At 43.8% G+C, this 20,948-nt stretch overlaps 1 protein-coding gene across 10 annotated transcripts in view; it reads left to right on the forward strand.

The window, feature by feature from the left end:
• Positions 1-20,948, forward strand: part of raraa (retinoic acid receptor, alpha a) — a 602,035-nt gene that overhangs the window by 471,214 nt on the left and 109,873 nt on the right. For all 10 annotated transcript variants that reach the window (XM_085966524.1, XM_085966522.1, XM_085966525.1 and 7 more), the window contains one exon: positions 18,524-18,672. In XM_085966524.1, the coding sequence (XP_085822650.1) occupies positions 18,524-18,672 (149 nt within the window). The remainder of the gene's footprint in view (positions 1-18,523; positions 18,673-20,948) is intronic.

The raw sequence follows: 20,948 nt of genomic DNA on the forward strand, positions 1-20,948 counted from the left end.
GTGGCGGATCAGTACTTTCATGCGCGGTACTGGGAGGGTCGCAACCTTGAGCACGGGGTTCTACCGGCACCAAGCTAGTTGGTGTCCGATCAGGATCCTGGAGAGGGGTACCCGATAGGTCCCAAGAGTTTCCTGGTGAAATGCCATCACCCGATGTCCCACTAGGTCCTGGTGGGCAGGGAGCCAGATCCCGTAATGATACGGTAGATTCTCGGCCGTCGGAATATCGTATGTTTGCATAGGTGGGGTTGGCATCGGTTAGTTCGACCTCGTCTACAAGAGGGTCATTTTTAGACGTCCGAACGTATCTTCGGAGTAATACAGGTCCAGGAGTAGTTAGCCATGACGGGAGTGATGTTCCATGAGATGAGCGACGCTGGAATCCAAAGAACCGCTCATGAGGTGTAGTATTTGTGGCTGTAGAAAGCAGGGACCGTATAGAGTGCAATGCATCCGGAAGCACTGTTTCCCATTGCTGGTCTGGTAGGCCCCGAGATCTTAAAGCGAGACGTACGGAATTCCAGATGATACCGTTATACCTCTCTACCTGCCCATTTCCGATGGGATGGTATGGTGTTGTTTTGCTTGTAGCAATTCCCCGTTCTGAGAGGTAGTCCTTGAGTTCCCTTGACATAAAGGATGGACCCCAATCTGAGTGAATATAAGCCGGCATGCCACAGAGAGAAAATACCTGCTCAAGGCAGCAGATTACTGTGGACGCCAGCATATTGGAGCAGGGGAAGGCAAACGGAAAACGTGAATATTCGTCGATCATGGTGAGCAAATATGTGTTCCGAGTTGAAGAGGGCACTGGGCCCTTAAAATCGATGCTAAGTCGTTGCATCGGTTGGGTTGCATGTATGAGTATACCATCTGAGGGGCGGAAGAACTGAGGTTTTAATTCCGCACAAAGCCGGCATTCTGAGCATATTTTTTTTACATCTCCAGTGGAAAAAGGGAGATTCCGTGATCGTACGAAATGTAGCATGCGCGTAACGCCAGGATGACACAAACCATTGTGGACATCCATGAGAGTGGAGGATGACATAGTGGAGCAGAATGCCCGTGTGAGGGTGTCCGGGGCCACATTCTCCTTGCCAGGCCGATAGAGAATGGTATAACCAAAAGAGGCCAGTTCCATCCTCCAAAGTTGTATTTTATTATTCTTAATTTTGGTTCGTTTTCGATTATCGAGCATGAAGGCGACTGATCGTTGGTCCGTGATCAATGTAAAGTGCTGGCGAGCTAGAAAATGGTTCCACTTCCGTACTGCCTCTATGATGGCTGTGGCTTCTTTCTCAACCGGAGGATAATGTAGCTCGGCACCTTGTAAGGTCCTGGACATAAATGCTACAGGACGACCTTCCTGATTCAGAGTAGCCGAGATCGCCACCTCCGAGGCATCACATTCAACCACGAAAGGGAGATTCTCATCGATGGAGTGAAGAGCCGCTTTCTCCAACTGTTTTTTGAGAAGGTTAAAGGCTGCAACAGCCGCTGTTCCCAGTGGAAATTATCTAGCATGCAGCAAGGGTTGGATTTTGTCCGAAAAATGAGGAATCCATTTAGCGTAGTATGCAAACAGACCGAGAGCCCGACGTAAAGAAGCCGGATTCTTAGGTGACGGGAGCTCTTGGAGCGGGCGAAGTCTTTCTGGGTCTGGCTTAATGATACCATTGCCTACGCAGTAGCCAAGGATGTTGATGGTCGGTTGCGACTCAACAGATTTGGATTCATTCAGGGTCAAATTACGGCGATGGAGGGCATCCCGAAATTTTTGGAGGTTGGAGTCGTGTTCCTGTTGATCGTGACCTGCAATGGTAATGTTATCAAGATAGGGAAAAGTGTCCCTTAGGTTTTCCTGCTTAACCAGGCCATCCATTGCCCGTTGAAAGACAGCCACTCCATTAGTAACCCCGAATGGGAGGCGACGAAATTGGTACAGCCGTCCATTAGCCTCAAAGGCTGTGTACTGCTTATCTGAGACCTTCAAGGGTAACTGATGATAGGCACTTTTTAAATCGTAAGTTGAGAACACTTTGTATTCGGCCAGTTTATTAACCATATCATCAATGCGTGGCAATGGGTAGGCGTCCAAGTCGGTATATTGATTGATGGTTTGCGAATAATCGATGCATAGTCGCTGTTTGTGAGGTTTTAGAGGGTTCTTGACAATGACGACTTGAGCCCGCCAGGGCGACGAACATGGTTCAATGATATCCTCTGCTAGAAGTCGAGAGATTTCAGCCGCAATAAAAGATTGGTCTCCCTGATTAAAGCGCCGCGATTTCGTTATTATCAGTTGGCATTGAGGCGGAATACTGGCAAATAATGAGGGTTCATCAAGTGAAGCTGCTGATAATGCACAAAATGGTAATTTAGATGGTATATTAGAAATAGTAAGTCCGGGTTTGGATCCACCAAACTCAATGGTGAGTTTCTTATGCTGTTTTTGGAAGTCCAGCCCTAAGAGGAGATCACTACATAAGTCTTTGAGCACTGAAAGTCGGGTGGAGGGATACATACGACCATGAAGTGTCATATCAACAACACAAAAGCCGGAGATTCTGGTATTAAGTGATGACTGGGCCATCGCAATTGCCTGGTCCGATGGGAAGACATGTAGTTTCAATTTCGCAACAATCTGTTCCTTAATGAAACTATCAGTACTTCCTGAGTCAATTAAGGCATCTAAGGTATGCCCTTTAATTGAAATTTTTGTGGCTGCCTGAGACAGGTTCTGTGGGCAAGCAGCTGTAATTGGTGTCGTTGCACAGAGAGTGGCTAAAACTCTCGGTGTGCTTCTTCGGGAGAGAGCTCGAGAGGAAGCTTGATAGGTCCTAGCTGGAGCATCTTGATAGGCCCTAATTGGGGCAGTTCGGTAGGCCTTAGCTGGATTGGCCCTCGTAGAGGCCCTTGATAGGCAAACTTTAGCAAAGTGTCCTTTTTTCCCGCAATAACTGCAGATTGCATTGCGAGCAGGGCAGGTTTTCCTAGGGTGAAAAGCATCTCCACAAAAGAAGCATTCCTTCCTAGATTGCCAAGAGGCTGCTAAAGTGGGGTCGTCCTCCTCTTCTTCATCAGAATTATCAGAATTAGATTCCCCCATGATAGGGTTCACCTGAGACCGCTTGAATTGTCTGGTTGCAGCTACAGCAGCAGATCGAGATCTGGGCAGCTGATAGAGGTCTGCATTTCTCTTTGCCAAATCCAGTGAACAAGCTAGTTCAAAAGCTTTTTGTAGCTCAAGTGTTTTACTTTCTAGTAGACGCTGGCGTATAAATGGAGAGGCAATCCCGCAGATGAAAGCATCACGAATCATTTCTTGGCGGTACAGCTCAGCTGAGGCTGCCTGAAAGTTACAATCTACGCTGAGCCTGCGAAGTTCTTGCAGGAATTCGTCAATTGATTCCCCTGGCCCTTGTCGGGCTGTGGCCAGTAGATGTCTAGCATAGACCTCATTTGGGGTCTTCGCATACAGTTTCTTAAGTGCCCGAATCACCTCTTCGTAATTATCCCAGTCATCAACATATTCGAACACTTTTGGGGTCACATAATTGACAAGTATCTTCAATTTAGCAGGAGCATCCACTTTACATTCATCCAGAAAATTCTCAAAAGTACGATACCAATGCTTCCATACCCTGCCAGCTGCTGGTGTATTCGGGTCCAAGTCCAGACGAATAGGTCTAAGGATTTTCTCCATGATGGGTGGTTCCCTGGATCCTTAACTTCCGAGTTTGTCTGAAGGTCTAGTATTTGTCAGTGTAAATACTAAGTTACTTAAATTGATGTAAGAAAAAGGAGACTTACCATCAAGTAACTTTAAAGTAAGCTTTAAGTAACTTATATACAAGAGAGGTCTTTACCATGCCTCTGGTAGAAGCCTCTTACAATACTGAACAGACCAGTATTTATACCAGTCCAACAGGAAGTGACATTTACAGGAAGTGAGGTATGTACACAGTTCATAGTTCATAGCTCATAGTTCACAGGAAGTGATGACATAACTTCCCGGAAGTTAGCATTTTATCACATGCACCACGGCAACTGGCTGTTCACCTTCACCCTCCCCCTCCAGAATGCCCTCTTGTGTGCCTCTATCCAAAATTTGCCTGCAGTCAAACTTCGATCCATTGGAGAAATAGTTTCTGAAGGAGATCTGCGCATTTTGCATTTTTTAAGTTCATTCTTGGAATGTGGGCATCCTTGGCAAGGGCTAGCATTTATTGCCCAGCCTTAGTTGCCCTGAGAAGGTGAAGGGCCTTCTCTTGAACCAGTGTCGTTCTTACTCTTTGCAGCGGTTTGATAAAACTGAGTGGCTTGCTTGGCCATTTCAGAGGGCAGTATGGAACTGGAGCCATACATAGACCAAACTGGATAAGTACAGCAGGTTTCCTTACCTAAAGGACATAGTGAACCAGTTATATTATGTATGATAGTCCAACTTTCACTGATACCAACTTATTATTTCCAGATACCTTTAAACTGAATTCAAATTCTCAAACGTTCATGGTGAGATTTGAACTTGCATTCTCTGGATTATAAATCCAATCTCTGAATTACAAGTCCAGTGACATAACCGCGACACTACTGTACCCGTTTCTAGGGTGTGTGATTTTCTCAACTGCACACACAAAGTAGGGAGCGTGATAGCATGGCGGAGTAAAGTTATTACTCGCGTCACTCTGTTCGTGGTCAAGTTCTAGATGGGCCTGGGAATAATCATGTCATGATTGAATTGTCAGCACAAGGGCAAAAACGTGGGCCTCTGATGCCACTGGGATCATAGGAGTCGGATCTTTTATATTAGAGAATGCCTTTGATGGTAGGAGTACTACACACCTTCTGTCAATGGCACTCCATCAATGTAAGAGTGCCTTGAGCAATCCAGCTCCATCTCATATATTACAGTATATAAACAGAGCTGCTTGCATTTTGATCTTGCTGCTTATCTAGGTAAATTGAGCTCTGCTCACTGTTCCTGTTTTATCCAGGAACTGGTTTTGTCAATTTGTTGATTTTATTTCTGATTGCTCATTGTAAAAATGATTTGCAGCACAAGCCTGCAAGAATAGGGGCTGCTAGTCGGAGGTCACAGCCAGTCATTTGGATGTTATAGCAACTGATACATCTGCACCTGGAATTGGAAACCAAGGGAACAGCGCTGTGGAGAAATGTCTTTGGCAATAAAACAGCATCTCTCTTGTTGACTGAAATATGCGTGATATTAAAAGATCAAAAGGGGAAATCTATTATCATTCTACTACCATCACCTTGTCATAATCCTCAGTGTGTTATTCGGAATCCTTGATTCATATTTTCATTGTGCTACATGTTGCTCTTTTGTAACAGGGGAATCAAAAGGGAGGGGGAGAAGTTTTCCGCCTCTGCGTTGCCAGCGCGTACAGGAACACATATTAGGAACTTGCGCACCTTTAGGCCACAATTTTGCACCCGCATATTAATCCTCACCATACACATTTTGTGTGTCGTGATGTCACTTAATTAATGTTGTCATGATGTACCCGGTTCACAGGGAGACTGGCAATGCCATTTTAAAAGTAAAATGAGGCGAGCAATGCCTTTGGCTGCTCTCCCAACACCCAAACTATAGTATATAAAAGACCCTTAAACTATGCCCCGTAGTGTAGGTGCCCCTTATAAAGTGTATTGTTCTTTCCCAGCTGTGAGATTCCTTCCATTCCTCAGTCTTGCAAATCTCAAGCTTGACGTCACCTAATCACCATTTTCTATTATCTTCAACCTTGGTCGTGTACTGGAGCTGGGCTGTGATGCTTTCCCTGGGCTTCTCAACACTTCAAAAATTCAAAAAGAATAACTTGCATTTATATAGCGATGTTAACGTAGTAAAACGTCCCAAGGTGCTTCACAGGAGTGTTATCAACCAAAATTTGACACCGGGTCACATGAGATATTGGGACAGGCGATCAAAAGGTAGGTTTTAAGGAGTGTCTTAAAGGAGGAGGGAGAGGTTTAGGGAGGAAACTCCAGAGCTTAGGGCCCAGGCAGCTGAATGCAAGGTCACCAATGATGGTGCGATGAAAATTGGGGATGCGCAAGAGGCCAGAATTGGGGGACCGCAGAGGGTTGGAGGGTTGGAGGAAGTTAGAGGTAGAGAGGGGCGAGTCCATGGAGGGATTTGAAAACAAGGATGAGAATTTTAAAATCAAGTCATTGTCAGACTGGGAGCCAACGTAGGTCAGCGCGCATAGGGGTGATGGGTGAACGGGACTTGGTGCGAGTTATGATACACTGGAAGGGCATCAGAGCTGAGCTGAATCCTATCCTCCCACATGCACTGGATAGCGCTCAGGAGCAGGAACCTTGGCTGATTCTTCCCCCTCCTTAGCCGAGAGGCACTGAGGCCAATTGTAGCGATTTATTGCTGTCCTGGCTGAAATCAGCTAATGAACTTGGGCTTCTAGTCTGCCTGACTTAATAATACACCAGGCAGTGTGGCTTTATCCACTTGGCCATCAAGGGAGCTGACCCTTCATACTTCTAAGCATTCCCCACAGTCAATCTACACCTTCCAGTTCCATCCACCTGGTTAGAAAAGCAGTCCAGAATTATTAGCCGGCTTCTTGATAGATTGCTTGGATTCTGATATTAATTTCTTCCAAACACTGGTTTCCTCGTGTTGTTTATTCATAAACATAGTGTGACAAGGTGATGGATCTGTTTTATAACCTATTGCTAATAGTTGGCAGATAGATTTGTCAGCAGGCCTGTAGGGCTGCTGCTGCTCGTGGCACACTGTCAGTATAATGGGGACACACTTCATAATGCCAGTGGCATCCAGGACTCCAAAAGTCCAAAGAGCCACAGGTGGAGGTGTGTAAGATTTGGCCTCCAAGCTAGAAAGGACTAGTGACGTGCTAGCCAATGGAAACTAGGCAAGTGCCGCTTGGAGTCCATGAGTTTCTGTTTCAGTATTGCTGTCTTGTGACTGAGCGTCAGTGAAAAAGTGCGATATAACACAGCAACTTGCACTTATATAGTGCCTTTAACGTAGAAAAACATCCCGAGGCACTTCACAAAACACTGCTTAAACACACAGGAACTAGCCTGTGCTTCATACGGTGACCTGTCTGTAGTCTGTGGGTCTCTCGCACCGGCTTGTGTCTCTCTATCCTACACAGTGGCCTGTAGCATCTTTACCCCTTGAATTCTCTATGCAGTGATTTTAATATTTCTAATTTTTCAGCAGCTTGTATTTTAAAACATGGCTAAAATACTGATCTTGTATAAAAAGTAGTAAAATTAAGCTAACAAGTACACATACCAAATAATGCATACCTTCCTGGAATTCCCTTGTGTGGTCTGTGGTTAAGCTATTAAGGTTTACGTGTAGGGCTTCCTGGTTCAAACCCTAGCACTGCCAAAAGGTTCGAACACAAATGGGCCCTTTGAGCAAGGGTCTATTCCAGCTAACCCAGCTGCTGAAGGATACTTGTGTTGCATGTACAACAGTATGGGTAAACAGGACCAGGTACTTTTATCTGTTAAAGTCCATCTACGCTTGTTCCAAATTATAAATAGGCCACAGTAGTTATGCACCCATGCACACACACAGTCTGTTAAAAATAGAGAAAAAATAAACAATGTAATCCAATTATTTGATAGCAGGACAATACCAGGATGTGCAGTCCTTATCGCTTCCACTTGAACCTATCTGCATGTTTTTTTACTGTTAAGAGTTATAATGAGTTTAATTCTAATAATGGCTTCTGCAGTTCTGAAAATGATTATCCCAGCTGTTGCCACAGCAGTGATCCCCGTGATGTCACTAGAAATTGATCTCAAGAGGTCCTCCTCGCCTTTCAAATATGGGCTCCTGTGGCCTTCGAGGGCCTGTATCTTAATTCTTCCACTTCTACACAGAATCGACACAGAAATTACAACGTGGAAACAGACTGTTTGGCCCAGCCAGTCCGTGTTCGTATTTATCCTCCACACGAGCAGTAGCCCTAATCCCAAATATCTGCTCAGTTCCCATATCCTTTCCTTCAACCACCTACCTCACCTATTCTTAAATGTTGACATGGTCTCTGTTTCAATCACTAACTCTGGTAGTACATTCCACAGCCTCGCAACCCTCTTGTGTAAAAAAAGTTTCCTGCTCTCTGTCTTAAATCACGTACTTTTAATCTTGTATCTACGCCCCATAATTTGAAACACCTCCATCAAATCACCCCATAATCCCCTCTCTTCCAGCAAAACCAACCCCAATTGTTCAAATCTTCTTCGTAATTGCATTTCCTCATACCAGGCAGCATCCAATGACTCTGCACTGTACCCTCTCTATCGCTTCACCATTCTGACTATAGTGTGGAACTCAAGCCTGCACACAGTACTCCCAAGTGTGGTCTTGAACTAAGGTTTTATATAGATTCACCATTACAGCTCAACTTTTATATTCTATACTTCTTGTGCTATAAAACCGAGTATTCCATTAGCTTTTTTATGGCCTTATCCACTCGAGGTGCTGCTTTTAATGTCTCCTAAACCCCCAAATCCCTCTGCTTTTTCATATCACTCAGCTTTTTCCCATTGAAAGTATAATGATTTTAGTTTACCAAAATGTACCACCTTGCATTGACTGCCATTGAATTCCATCTGCCACTCTTTTCCCCATTCCACCATCTTATCAATATCCCCGTTGGAGCTTTCTTTGGTCCTCAGAATTATTTATTAGGCCTCCTAATTTAAATTCTGTCTGACAATTTAGACACAACTCCCTCTAGCCTTATATCCAAATCATTGATGTACAGAGTGAGCGTTCATATTGATACTGGGAATGGTATAGGGAGATTGGGGCTCAAGTAGTGACTCATGGCCTCCCGAGTGCCGCCCTTCCCCCTCTACATTTATCAACGTGTTACAGTTTCTTTTGAGGTCATTGGAGGCCCAAAGGAAGCAGCCCTGTGTTTACCATGCCTCTGCTAGGTATTCTCGGGACCCAGGAAACATCTGATCCCAGGTGTTCACTTCCTTTTGTGCCGTGTGTTATCAGTGCTGGGAGTACCTGCCGAGTGTCTGCTGCCTGCTTCGAGTGGATCTCTTTAATAAAAAAAACTGTTCCACTGAAGAGATTGTACATGCAGCTGTTGTTTCATTACAACAGCTTACACAATTCAAACCCTATGGCAGCTGGCTCTTTAATCTGCCATAGCAAATGTGCGTTCAATATTTCACCGACTGCACTCATACTCTTCATCCAGTCTATTGTTACAGTACACAGTGACAGTGCCCTGTAAAGCATGTCAATAAAACATTTTATTAGAACCGTGAGTTATTTCAGGCATTGTCGGATAGGAACCCATCTTCAGTCGAGCTATTTTATTGCATCATTTGGGATACTTTATTCAAGTTGAGGGCTTTTAGGCGCAAAGACTTTTTTTTCCCAAAATTAATTTTTTCCCCCCTCTGTTTCTTTTACAACTGCTATAAAATCCCAACAGGATTGCTAACCCCAGTGCCTGCTGTTAATACTCATTACACTGATCTGATGGGCTCTTACATAACTTTAATGTACTGGAAACTTGTTGCGCACTGTATTCCGTGGAGCCGCTTTTCAGCTTCTACTGTGGAGATTGCCAGTTAATGCCAAGTTGCAAATTACAGTTAAACTCATGTGCTTGCAATCCTGATTTGAGCACAGTTAAAGCACATCCTGCTGACGAACAATGGAAGAGCAAGAAGACTGGAAAATTGCATATTGATAGGATCATTCATAGCTGCCGCAATGGCTTAATAGAAGAAGAAAGAACTTGCATTTCTGTAGCGCCTTTCACGACCTCAGGATGTCCCAAAGTTGCTTTACAGCCAATGAAGTGCTTTTGAAGTTTAGTCACTGTTGTAATGTAGGTAACACGGCAGCCAATTTGCGGACAGCAGGTCCCACAAAGAGCAGTGTAATAATGACCAGATAATCTGTTTTAGCGATGTAGGGATAAATATTGGCCAGGACACTGGTGAGAACTCCCTTTCTCTTTGGAAAAAGTGCCGTGGGATCTTTTATCCCTGAGAAGGGGCCTCGGTTTAACGACTCTTACGAAAGACAACGCTACCATGAATACACTGTGTGGTGTGATACTAAACCATACAGACAAGAAAGGAGCCAGGCTTGATTGTCAGCCTGGTGCTAAGTTAATTGATTCAGGCAGCAGTCAGGATCCTACAGTTGGCTTTAGCACCCCAGTGCCGGAGTGGGGAAAAGTCATCCAGGGTCTCTGCTCCTGATTGTTGTCTAATGAGGTTTTTTTTCACTCAGCAATCCATCTCATATGGAAAGGACCTGTTTTTGTACATGCAGTAGCTCTTAAAAACAAAAATTGTAGCCCTAAAGTCTGTACACGTGACAGCAATTTTTGGTTGTATTCTGTCTCTGTAGCGAGCTGAATGACCGGTCAAACTGTTTTGGATGTGGGATTACACCCTTTGCAAAGCAGACTGGCTAAATTAATAATTCGTTACTGTCTGTTTTGAAAGTCTGCACAAGGCCTCTTTACTAAGGGACTTGAGCTTGAATTTGGTCTGCGCAAACATTTGCATTTGCGATACTCCATGAGGGTGATTTTCACCATTCTTAGCCAGGTCAATTGATGAGGGATTGTCAAGAGAGTTCCTCCCACAAGCTCCCTAGTGTATTAATCAGGGAATCACATAAAGGCATCTTCAGAGATGGGAAAATAATTTTTCGCTCCACAAAGTAACTTTTTTAAACCATTTATATTCAAATAGAAACTGCAGCTGGGTGAGCAGTAACTCAAGCTGTTAAGTGCTTACTTGTCTCCTGACCATAAGGTTGTGAACTATAGTCCCAGGGATGCTCATTACTCAAACTCACTTGCCTGTAATATTTGGATGCAAATTCCAGACCCCTCATACTTTCCTTCAGAACCTACAAAGACTTCAGTGGCATTTGACGCACACTTTATTTTCCATTTACTTCCACATTCTGTTTACAACCACAAACATTAAGGATCACCTTGAATTATTATTCCTTAAAATATCCTCCCATTATTGAGCTAAAGGTTTATTGAAGAACTTGTTAGTTGATGCCACTAGGATAGGGATTGGTTGTGGACTTCTGGGAACATAGGAACAGGAGTAGGCCATATAGCCCCTCGAGCCTGTTCCACCATTCAATGAGATCATGGCTGATCTGTGCCCTAACTCCATATACCCACCTTTGCCCCATACACCTTAATGCCTTTGGTTAACAAAAATAACCAGAGATCTGTCAAACTCTACCAGATATTTCTTTGCTTTTTCCACATTTCTCCCTTCCTTTCCTAAGAGATCCAACTCATGCTGGGGTACAAGTGCTGGCAGGACTCTTCTACTTCACCCAAGTGGTCATTTTACACGCATGAATCTTGAGAGTGAGTGCCATTAGGCTATTCTGACTGTGGGCATGTCACATCCAAGCCTAATCCTGTCATCACATCATGCCTAAGTATGTGTACTTCTGTGCTGGGGTCACTACATCGCTGCTGGGGTCACTACATCGCAATCAGCAGTGGGAATTCTGGTAATGTTTTTCTCCTCCCTAATCCAGGGCAGGTGAGGCCAATTGTAGCACTCCTACTGTCACCCCAGTTAAGATCAATACAAGCCAGGGATTAGACATAAGAGTTACTAGTCTGTAAACTCAGTACCACACTGGGTGGTGCATTTAGTCACTGGAACATTAGGGTAGCTAAACTCTCCTATGCTGTCTCACTACTAGTTTTGCCATCTTTGCATTTTTGGGTGAATTTCTGCACTTCCAACTTGCCCACTAAAGGAGGCATCAAACAGAAGTTGAAGGAAGGAAGAACTAATACCATGTCATCAGGCGCTGCACATTTTGACAATCAGTTGATGGTTGACAGACCTTTATCCCACTCCATAACTGCTCTTGCTTCTAGAGGAGGAATGTGCAGGGCAAAGTCGCCTGTCTGGAATAATTGGAAATGGGAGAAAGATTAACACTCGCTACTGTTTGAAAAGCTGAATTGTTTCTGACGGTAAACATCTATTTGTAATGTGCATACTCCTACGAAACGCATTCTCAAAGCCAGTAAGGGATTGATGAAAGTGCAGATTTTCTCTGCTGGTTCTGGGCTTGTGTACATTTTTTACTGATGCGTGCTTTCTAGCGTTCTACACTGATAAGCATTCAGAAAAGAACACTGCAGGCTATGCCCCGAGTTCATCACCGCCCTTCCCTCATCTGCTACACACTGATATTTACCAGACATCACGCACAAGTCACGTAGCCCTTAATCCCTATGGGAAGACCACAGCAGCTGGAGCCAAAATCCTACTGACAAATTTAGACCAATTATTTACGCCTGACCTGTATCTTCACTAAGTGAACAGGCATTTCTCCTGGGACAGCTTCTCAAAGAGCATATTCGAAAATTTGACAGTAATGCAATAGCGCTGAACCAGTAGTAAACTAATACAGTAGATGGATTTCTGTGATGTCACGTGCTCCAAGGTCATAGGTACCTTTGCCATATTGGCTGTCAATACAACACAGGTTGCCAGCATTACAGCACAAAAATATGAAGAAAATGCTTTTTCCCATTTCCTTAGAGGGAAAACAACGTGCTTTAGTGTACCTGACGTGGCTTTTTCCAGTAATATACTTCTGGAAAAAAAATCTTTGCCCTACATCTGTTTTCTTTTCCAATTTTCTCCACTGTTTCACTGCCTCTGCCCCTAGGTAGCTCGCCCATTATTGAGCCCAGAGAATGATTGTCAGGAAGCTGTTTGACTGTGAGCAGCACCACTGCTAAGCCTAATCCTGTCCTCACCTATTCTCCACACATGGGCACTTCCAGCGCAGCATACTGGATCACGATCACTCGTGGCATTCCTGGCTAATTTTATCCTCATCCCTCTCCAGCCTGGGCCAGTTGGAAACGTTTGCTAAGAGCACAGTTGAATTCCGAAAGACCCGACTCTTTTTACGTACGTCGTTACATTTTAGCATATTGGCAGAAAAAATCTAGCTTCAGAATTAAACTTGTTGACCTCCAGCGTAGGTTTGTGCTACATGAGACAGTTATATCTACTGCAAAAAATATTCAGTGTCTTTTAGTTAAAAGTATTAGTTGGGGCATACATGAGATCATTGCAATATTTCCTCACTGCTGTTTGAACATGTCATTGCACATTTCCGTTGTGTCCTAGAAATGCTGGACCTCAATCACACGGTAAACATTATGTTTGGCCGCACTTGATCATGTTGTTGTGTATTTTGATGTTCAGTGATGTCATTGGACCAGCCTGTGTTTGCAGACCAGATACCAAAAATACCTGAGTGATAATTCTACGAAGTCATGACATACCAAATGGATTCCTTATAGAATCTAGAAGGCCATTTTTTAGACCGTTGCCAAAGCCCTTCAGCGATCTCCTCTCAGCACTGATGACCGATGGCGAAATGCTTGGAAGAACTGTGACATGCGGAATGGATTCCTTATAGAGGACCCCACAGTACAACCTGAAGGATCAAACCTTCCTCGCAAACAGTGGACAACCATCAACTGCCTCAGAGCCAATTATAGTAGATGCTGCCACCTTCTCCATAGATGGAAGATTAAAGAATTCCCATTATGCGACTGTGGAGCTCCTAATCAGACCCAGGAGCACATCGTTGAGCACTGCTCTCGGAGAAAATTCGCAGGCAGCCTACAAGATATCCTCGCTGTTACACTGGAAGCTTTGGCCTGGATATCTGACTTAGATATTGATACTTAATTTGGTTTTTGTTACAACCATATGAAAGAAGGCGACTGGAAGTCAGTGGCCTGCTTTAGTAAAAGTGCAGCTTATTGCAGGGCTGTTGAAATTTAACCAGGAATCGTGATCATTCTGGGAGGTGAGAAGCCTGGGAAGGGCTCAGTATCACTACAATGTCACATACGAGTGTCACTTTCATTATGCAAACCACTTCTTTGGATGATGTGAGGGTGGAATGCTACTCCAGTGCAGATGATCTCCTGAGTAAACTGAAGACCTGTAACTGGCTAGTAGTTGCGCAGTTTAACCTACAACGCAGTCTAAACATTGAATTATTGCATCGGGAAATATCTCCATTTTCTGGAGGAATGGTAAAGCCTGTCGGAGTCAAGTAACATGTCTGAGATTTATTTTAAAATTGTATATTGCAAAAACAGACTCTTTTTCTTGCCAATTTTCACCCATCCCCCACCTCCCCAATCCATTCCTCCTCGCTTTCCTCATCTTCCGTCCTGTTCTCTGCTCTCTCAACAGCATTGACTGCTTGCTGAGGTACAATTCCACGGCGCCAGTTGCCCAGCGGTATCTTGACCAAGTGACCATTATTCATGTCTGAACCTTGACTAGAAGTGTCACTGGGTTGTTCTACTGGGGAGGGCGGGGGGTGGGGTGCTGATACCCACCCATGTACACTTCCAACAATTGACCGCAATCAGGTTCAGGAAACTTGGCTGATTTCTCACTTCTTGACCCAGACGCACTGGGACCATTTGCATCATCTAGCTGAGATCAGCTACTCGGCACAGATCAGGGTTCAAACCTTGGGCATTCCTGATGGCTTAGCCTACTTGCTGAATAAACTCATTGAGCCATCAAGGAGCCCATGTTCTGGATTTTCAAATGCCTGAGCCAACGTTCAGTATCCTGATATGTGAGGGATAAGCTCCATTAGTCAAATGTGTTGCAGTCCACGCTCTTGTAGAGCTGAGGCTCGTGCTTGATCAGAAGCAACATTTATAACGCACTGCACTGTTGAGATTTTTTTCCCCACTCATCATTTTGCAAAAAATAAGATATGAATTAATTTGAATTGACAATGAAAGTCAAAGCAGATAGCAGATACCTTCAGTTGTTGAGTTATTTTCAGTTTCTGTTTATTTGTACATTGTTTATAATCTGAGAGTTTCTGAAGCTGTTGCTTGCAGAAACTTGTATGACCTATGTGCTTCTTTACTCTGATAGATCACTTCCTTTTTGGTATTTTTGCCAGCATTAAAAAAAGAATGCAGCTAAAAATATAAAAGCAGGGGTGACCTACTTCAGCTGACCTGAGCAAGGATTTGTCCAGCATTCATTTACACTTAGTTTATTTTTGTGCTTTCTTTTGTCCATTCACAGCTGACTATGCATGAAGTGATATTCTTGGCTCAGGTGGAGCATCAATGCTTGGGCCGAACGGCCTGTTTCTGTGCTGCATATTCTGTGTAATTATAGTTAACAGGATTTTCTAACTTTGTAAAAGATTTGATATAGAGAAGCACCAAGCCACACATACCAGGTTTGATACCCGGGCAGTGCTGAGTTATTTGATCTAGGCTGGTACAGTTTTGGTACAGAGGCCTCAGCGCCTCTGGATAAGGAAGGGTAAAAATCAGCCATGGCTGCTGCTCCTGATCACTGTCCAGTGATCCTTGCTGGAAAGTGTTCAGTGAAAACAGAGTCAGCCTTGACTGTTACACTCTCAATGGGCAAATAGCCTGCCAAAACCCACTGTCCAGGCTTACACATGAAGATTAGCCATATAGACAAGATACCAGAGGGGACAGGAAGCAAGTACAGTTGAAGTAGACATTCAGAATAACCAATAATTGAAAGAAATGTAGTTTCAAACCGAGGCTGGATCCATATGTCTCAACCTTCAGTCCATTGAAAATAATTGGAATTTGAGTTGGCGCTTGGGGTGGGAGTGTGGCTTTCTTTAGAATTGGCAAATCAGTTCATTGTGTGCGACAGCTGGTTTTCTTAGCGGTTCTGTCTAACATTAGGACGCCCAGATCAAAATAGGACAGGTGAAAACAGCCTGTGAACAGCAAGCTGCTGAAACTTCATCTTAGTCAGTGTTGACTATATCGTGCACCTAGGGCGTTCAAGGTTGCAGCATCTAGTGGGCACTGATGGGCCTTCCTTTCATATAAAGAAAGAAAGATCTTGTTTTTATATCACGGCTTTCGCGACCTCAGGGCGTCCCAAAGCACTTCACAGCCAATGAAGTACTTTCAAAAGTGTGGTTTGTGTTTCGATGTAGGGAAACGCGGCAGCTAATTTGCACAGAGCGAGTTTCCACCAACAGCAATGACGGAAATAATCCGTTTTCTCGGTGGTGCTGGTTGAGGAATAAAGTTAGCCAGGACAAACTCCCCTGCTCGACTTCGAAACGTGTCACGGGATCTTTTATGTCCACCTGAGAGGACAGACAGGGCCTTGGTTTAAAGTCTCATCTGAAAGACGGCACTTCCGACAATGCAGCACTTTCAGCAGCTTATCCTCAGTACTGCACTGGACTGTCAGCATAGATTGAATGCGCAAGTTCCTGAACTGGGGCATGAAACCATGACTTTCTAACTCAGAGGTGAGAGTACTACCACTGAGCAGGGTCTGGCAATTGTTTGTGTCGAGGGGAATGATTATTTTGGTTTGCCATTTGAAACAAAACTAGAAGTGTACACGTTGTGGAGAGGTTTGAGATTTCACTGCAAGTAGTAAACGGAGAAAATGTTCCCCTAGTTATTTTACTTGGCATTTCTCTTCAGCTGATCGGCTCTTCAAATCTTAGTACAGCAGGAATTTTTGGTGGATGGGTCCAGTTGTGGCAGTATTTCCCGTCAATGTTTTGTTCTCCGATTCAAAACCACAGGGTTGCAAGTATGCTTGTGAACGTCACCCTATGTGTTTTTTTCTAACATTTCTTCCCCCATTGTCAGCAGGATTTTCGAGAATGTGTAATAACAGTTTTTCCTGCTCTCCCACAGTAATTTTGAATGTCTAGATCTTGCTATGATTCTGCCAACAGCTGTAAAGACTATAATCAAGGGATTGAGACAGGGATTTTGAAGTGGTTATGTTGACTGATAAATAGAAAATGAGGACCATAGGATATTAATCGGAACCTGTGCTGCATTTACAGACTTTATACAAAGATGTGTTTATTCTGTGTATTTTCCTCCTCCCATAAGCTTGTACTGTTGAGCATTTGACCCCCTCGGCTCCAGGCCAACGAAAACATTCCTTTAAAAAGGGAATTGCCCTCTGATAGATTTACCTTGGAAGGTTGTAGGGCTGGAGGAGGTTACAGAGATGGGGAGTGGTGAGGCCATGGAGGGATTTGATCAGGAGGATGTGAATATTAAATTTGACATGTTGGTGGGCCGGGAGCCAATGTAGGTCAGTAGTTACCGGGTTTATCCCTCTCCCCATTTTTGAACAGGGGTGTAACATTTGCAACTCTCCAGTCCTCTGGCACCACATAGCCAAGGAGGATTGAAAGATTGTGGCCGGAGCCTCCGCTATTTTTCACCCTTGCATCCCTCAGATCAGGAAGTGGGACTTACGGTCAAAATGGACCTGGAGAGGTTTGGTGGGGAAAAGAAGGATGTGGCAGCGACAGTTGAATGGATGGTCCCATTCCTAGTGACAAAGAAATTCATGAACTCTTGCACTTGTTGTCAGAGGTGAGGGTGGAGGGGTAAGGGGAGAGAGGTTTAAGCCAACAGCTGGTAGTGGAGAAGAGAAGCCGGGGAGTTATTTTTACTTTCCCAAATGATCCTGGAGTAGTGAGCAGTTTTGGCAGAGGAGAGCAGGGCCCGATAGTGCTTGATGTGGTCCAGCCAGATCTGGCAATGAATGGCTAAACCAGTTGTGCGCCATATACATTCAAGTCTGTGCCCCTTGGACTTAAAGGAGTAAAGATGGGATCCTTACTAGGGAACAACCAGGGTGGGAGAGAGTAAAGGGACAAGGGCATCAAAGGCAGAGGGTGAGCAAGTGATTGAGTAGATCGACAGTTGCAGAAGTGTCGTGGCGAGCTTTGATAGAATTATATCAATATTACTGGTTGTTACTCAAAATGAATAGAACAATAAAACCTTAAGTTACAACCTACCAAAGAAAGCAGAAAACATTTGGCAGAAGATTGTGCTACAGCAGAAATAGCACCTAAAATCACCCAATGGCAATACTTGAAAAAAGTACTTGAAAATAAACTCAGGTGTAATTTTTTTCTGTTCCAAAGGGCAGGCTGACATTGAAATGATGGGCAAAGTATGGCTAGGCTGCAGAAATCATGGTAACTTGATGGTCCATATACTGCACTTCAAGCTGGGTTTACAAATATTTAGTGAATGTTTTCATGATGGAAATTAAATGAGGATTGGAGAAAGGCCTACAACATAAAGCCCCATTCTCCGACCCACTCTCCCATTGAGCACAGTTCTCTGCAAGGAGTACGAGATCAGTAAATTTACTGGATGGTGTCAGTTCAATGTCTAATGATCAGCTCCCACTTGCCATCATACTGTAGAATACTTTGTCAAAAAGACACGTAGTCTAAATATGCCTTCTCTCTGTTCCAAGTTCCCCTTTCCTACGATCGTTGTAGTTCATGTGAATTGAGTGCAGTGAAAACTTTAAATGTTGTTGAATTCCTTTTTTTTAAGTTTAAATTCAGACTGATTTTTTTTCTTTTATTTTTGTATTTCAGCCATAGAAACACAGAGTACTAGCTCAGAGGAGATTGTGCCCAGTCCACCTTCCCCACCCCCTCCTCCACGCGTATACAAACCCTGCTTCGTCTGCCAAGACAAGTCGTCAGGTTACCACTATGGAGTCAGCGCTTGCGAAGGATGCAAGGTACGAGATAAGACTTGAGGTGTTTTCACTTTGCTTATGCCAGTTTCAGGGGAGTGGCGCTATAATGGCCTCCTGTTGCTGTTCTTCGCCCGTTTATTTTTTCCATCCAGTGCCAATTTCCACCAAGGCACCAGCCAGAACAGGTGCTGGTGAATCCACGGCAGTTCCCGAAACCCACAAAAAAGTGGGTCTCTGTCACCACGGGAACAATGGGAGTCAGCCTATATACATTCGCAAAGTGCGTCTGATGCCAGGAAAAGGGGTGTTTGCCACCAGCTGCATTCTTGCATTGCAGAAGTGCCTTTAGGGACCATAATTACTATATGTTCATGTAGGGTACAGTAACACTTCCAATAACATCTGCTTTGTGCTACTGTTCCAAAAACCATATACCTGATCCAAATATAAAATCAATTCACAGAATCACAGAAACCCCACAGTGCAGATAGAGGCCATTTTCGGCCCATCGAGCCTGCACCGACACATATCCCCACCCGATCCCCGTAACCCCTACACCAACACATATCCCACCCTATCCCCGTAACCCCACGTATTTAATCCCCCTAACACTAAGGGTCAATTTATCATAGCCAATCAACCAAACCCGCACATCCCATTATATTGGACCCTTCATTATCCGTCATTATGAAGGGAACCTCATCCCTGCCTAACAGCCCCCATGGGCAATAGAAATTGGCAGATAATCGAGAATCCCCAAATTTTGGGCTTACATGTACCCCCCCCCCCCCCCATTACATGGAATTGTGCTGTGCTGACCCATATCACTTGCCTGATACTGAATCATGGTGCTGGCATTTTCATCAGTATTGTAAAAGCTCAGGTATGATTGAATTCTTTCCTTTGGAATCTTTTAATTGTGATGTATTTTATTTTTTACTGCAGTTGAAGGTTTAAGATGATGACACTGCTCCTGTTTGACAATCTAGCAAACAGACAGCAATCACAGTAAAGAAAAAAAGCTTATGAAAAGTGGATGCCATTTTTGGGATGGGGGCTTGGATTTAGTGACCAGCAGTCCTAAATCCAAAAGATTTCATATTCACATTCACATTCCATATTTCTGCACTTAATTCTGCTCTTCTGAAGGCACTTCATCTACTGTTCTTCCATAGTGAAATCCATTGTGGTTCAGGCCAAAAAAGGTGATCGCATTTCAAATTGAATAAAATATTGCGCAGGAACATTTGGTTAGTACATACAAAGTAATTATGAGATCCACTATGGAAATGGGGCTTAACTCTTTCATTATAGCTCTTCACCATGTGGCGAATACAAGAGTGACCGGTAGCATTTTTTATACAGTTGTGTTTTTGTCTGTGTCAGCTTGGCTCTGTGGATAGCACTCCTACTTGCGACTCAGAAGGTTGTGGGTTCAAACCCCACTCTAGGAATTGGGCAGATAATATAGGCTAACACTCCAGTGTAGTAGTGAGGGAGTGTGGCACTGTTGGAGATGCCGTTCTTAGGATGAGATGTTAAACGTATGCCTTGTCTGACTGTTCAGGTGGGCATTTAAGATCAAATGGTGCTATTTGAAGACAACCAAGGTGTTATTCTTTCCTCAACTAAAAATAGATTAGCTGATCATTTGCTGTTTGTGGGACCTTGCTGTGTGCAAAATGACTGCTATATTTGCCTACATAGCAACAGTAACCACACCTCAAAAAGTAATTGTATGTAAAGTGCTTTAGGATTAATGTAGTAAGGTGCTAGATAATACAAGTTCTTTCTTTCATTTATTCTGTGTTTTGCAACATTTGACAGAAAATACGTCCATCTCTCAGGAGCTAAATTCATGGGTCTTTCAGACCCATTCACCATGAGAGGCTTTTTGGGCCTTTCCCTTTGAGACAAAGGATTAATGTATCCATACCCTGTCACATGCGCCAAGGTGAGTGATAAAAAAAGAAATCCCTTCGGCTAGAGACTCGGAAGAAAAGAAACCCCAATCTTTTTACTCAGCCCATAGAAGGACTGTTTTGGTGGGTTTGCACAACTGCAGCAACATGTTCTGCTGAATGAAAGAAGAATAAAAGTTAAGATTCTTTTCAATGACTTAATCTCTTCCAGCATTTGTGGAGCTGAAAAGGAGGCATTCCTTTGGCTTATGGATGGAGTCCTTCAGTGATTTTCTTTGGGGCAGAATTGGTTTTGAGCTGCTATTGGCGGATTTACAAACATCAATAGTTCTTGGCAAACGCCTCAACAACACTGTGGTTCGAGTAGAGGAGCAAAGACTTCGTTTAAACATTAAA

Source organism: Somniosus microcephalus, chromosome 24 (assembly GCF_052327205.1).
Source record: "Somniosus microcephalus isolate GS21.2 chromosome 24, FLI_Smic_1.0, whole genome shotgun sequence".
Classification (NCBI taxonomy): domain Eukaryota; kingdom Metazoa; phylum Chordata; class Chondrichthyes; order Squaliformes; family Somniosidae; genus Somniosus; species Somniosus microcephalus.